Source organism: Carassius auratus, chromosome 11, assembly GCF_003368295.1.
Source record: "Carassius auratus strain Wakin chromosome 11, ASM336829v1, whole genome shotgun sequence".
Taxonomy (NCBI): Eukaryota; Metazoa; Chordata; class Actinopteri; order Cypriniformes; family Cyprinidae; genus Carassius; species Carassius auratus.
The window spans coordinates 3564857-3568007 of record NC_039253.1 but is presented as its reverse complement, the minus strand read 5'-3'; the positions used below and the strand labels follow the sequence as shown (position 1 = coordinate 3568007).

At 38.5% G+C, this 3151-nt stretch overlaps 1 protein-coding gene across 1 annotated transcript; it reads right to left on the bottom strand.

The window, feature by feature from the left end:
• Window positions 1-240: 240 nt before the first annotated feature.
• LOC113111328 (uncharacterized) lies at window positions 241-2912 on the bottom strand. The gene is made up of 2 exons (XM_026275953.1): window positions 2797-2912; window positions 241-857 (listed from the first exon to the last, which is right to left on the bottom strand). The coding sequence occupies exons 1-2, from the start codon at window positions 2840-2842 to the stop codon at window positions 244-246; spliced, it is 660 nt and encodes a 219-aa protein (XP_026131738.1). The 5' UTR covers window positions 2843-2912; the 3' UTR covers window positions 241-243.
• Window positions 2913-3151: the final 239 nt, after the last annotated feature.

Below are 3151 nucleotides of genomic sequence, written 5' to 3'. Positions count from 1 at the left end.
GTTGGATCCAAATTGGCACAATTTAATTAAACACATAACCAAATACAACTATTTATTCTTAAATGAAACAACCATTTCAACAATTGTCGAATTACAAAATCTAAAATAAAAGTTTGTTTTCAAATTGTTAAAGCATTTATAACTCAACAGATATATTCATTCTGCTTTGAAACCTGTTAAAGTATTTTTTTTCCTTCTTTGTCTTGCATATGAATATTCAAAGATAATTAATACCTGTCTTGATTAAATGATTGAACATGACACTTCTGAACCCAGAATAGATACACTGGTTCTTGGTCCAATTGAGAATCCAGTTCCCAAAATTCTGACCTCCAGCCCATCCACACCAGCAGATACACCGGTGTCGACTCCAAGCCCCACTGTCACACCAAGTGGACCGGCTTGAGCTGATGCACTGGCGATTTCAGCCCGAGCCATTGCTTCAGCTCCCAGCAAACTGGCGTCAGCTATAGCAAAGGCATTGGGACCTTTGGCTTCTGCCTCAAATATACTGCATTCAGCACGTGCTAGTCCGACTCCTGCTGCTGCAAAAGCTCCAGCCTTGGGAATCCTCTTTCCTGGTTTGTTTTCAGGGCTTACTGCATATGTTCCGCTTTCAGCATAGGTGCTTTCTGCAATGGCATTTGCTGGTCTGTCAATGGTGTCAATCATATTTAGGGCATTTCTAACTGAAACATGAGCTGATGCAGGTTGCACACTTGGACTTTTGTTAGAATCTTTTCTGATCCATGTTTCCTTTTTTAATAATTTCTTATTAATTTCACTTGACAAAGTGAAATCTATATTGGGTTTTCCTTCACGCAGCTGTTTGGTGTAAAGTATATCAGATGTTCCATCTGCAAATAAAATAAGTGATCTTTAATGCAGTGCATATATATCAGACAAAATTACAAGCTTTATATAATAGGGTTAGGGTTATTCTCGCTATAGTTGCCATTTCATACAATCCTCTACACCGAGTGTTCAGAAGGCTTCTTAAAATGGCATCTTCATAAACTCTTATGTCATATATCAGACGATATTTTCATTGAGAAATGTAGAGCTTTAAGAATTATTTGTAGCCCACAACACTGTTTAATTCTATTCCGTTCAAGTAGTCTACTGTTCGTAATTGGCAGTGGCTTCTCTCATTTAAAATAGTTTTATTTCGATGTAAAACCGAAAAAAATCTTAAGCACTTCAACGTATAAATAACAAAATAAATAAAGCAAAAAAATATAGAGACATGGAAAACATGCACAATATGGGTCTCTTTCACTAATAATTGCGTAAATTATTTGTATCTGCACATTGCAACTTCGAACAGAGCTTTCAGAGCTATTCTACCCCTCGGTAGAAATCGCGGTCCGAGGGCATTTTACGAGAAGGGTATAACTGCAACCTGAAGATCTCCAAATAGGGGCGGGAACTCCAAAACGGGGTGGGAGCTCCAAAATGGGGCGTGGCTTCCTCCCATTGACACGCATGCACAATTTTTACCCCAATCCACTTCAGTGCAAACTCCGCCCCACAACTAGAAACAATGTTTAATTTATAAAGTTTTATTTTGAAATGTAAGTCAGTAACAATTGGCTGAAGCCACAGCCAATGGTGAAAGTCTTTGCGAAAGGAGACCCCGCCCCACTTTGGAGGTTCTGCCCAATTTTGGAGTTCACGCCCCTCTTTGGAGATCTCCAATCTGCAGTTATATCCACTTGCATTTTACTGTCTGTGATTAAAGGGGCAGAGGCTCAGTCACTTTACGGTCACTGGACTCGCTGCTCGGGATGGAGATAGACATTGCCTGTAAAAATGTAAGTAAATGTATGTTTTGTAGAACCACATTTACCGCAAATACATATGAACTTTCGTGATCACGTTGGTTTTTCTCCTGTTCTGTGAGAGCTGCATCTGAGGTGGGTGAACTGGATGACTCCGTTATACAATATCTTGAATTATGCCGCATAGTTCACTGTCAAATTTCAAAAATTTTACTTACTTTACTTTCAGGACAGTGGATTTAAACTGAAACAAATAGTGGTGCACTGTGGCCCCTACACAAAATATACCAGTCAGAGAGAGAGAAAAAACCCACTTAAAACCGGTGCATATGCAAACTACTGAAGTAATATTATACTGACACTTCATTGTCGTAAATGTCCTGGCAGAAATTTACAAGTATACTTTTCCTTTTTTAAACAGTGTAGCCTACGTAAACAGAATAAATAAATCGATAAAAATTTGTTTCATTGTTGTTATCTCCAGACTTGACTATTTTAATGTTTTCCTGGCGGGACTTCCTGCATGTACTATCAAGCCTCTGCTGATCCAGAATGCAGCAGCAAGGGTTGTCTTCAATGAGCCAAAAAGTGAACGCTCTGCAAGTGAACGATGCCTTGTGGTACCATCCCAAAGAAGTTCAAAATCACTCTCACGGACCTTTTGCTGGACTGTGCCCAGCTGGTGGAATGACCTCCCAATCTCAATTCGTACAGCTGAGTCTTTACTCATTTTCAAGAAAACATCTAAAGACTCATCTTTTTCGCCTGCACTTAACCAACTAATACTAGCACTTACCTTTTCTTTTCTTGTCTATCATATTCTTAAAAAAAAAAAAAGGCTACGAGTTCTGTACTAGATTGACTGAGACTTGTCATGGCACTTGTATACTGTTGTTGCTCTCTTGTTGACCTGACTGCTTCCATTGTTCTCATTTGTAAGTCACTTTGGATAAAAGCGACTGCTAAATTATTAAATGTAAATGTAGTAAATATAGAACAACTACAAAACACTTACCATTTTCGTCATCTCCATGGTGGCTTAATTGTTGGTTTGCGGACATTTTAAAAGAGCGTCAGCGGAGCTGTGTCTCAGTCAAATGCACCTTCTTTCAAGCAGTTTCAAAACTGCCATGTCTCAGAAACATTTTAAACCCAAAAACCACGCCCACAACCACGCCCACTGTTACTGAATACTTTACAAAGATTGGATCCAAACTGGAGCTGGTGGAATGAAAATGAACCCTCCTCCATATTTTTTCTTAAATGAAAGCAAAAGTCTCAGCAATTGTAAAATGATGAAATCTAAAATAATATATAATGCTTTCATGTTGTTAAAGTATAATTCTGTGTATCCATAGCTCAACAACAAT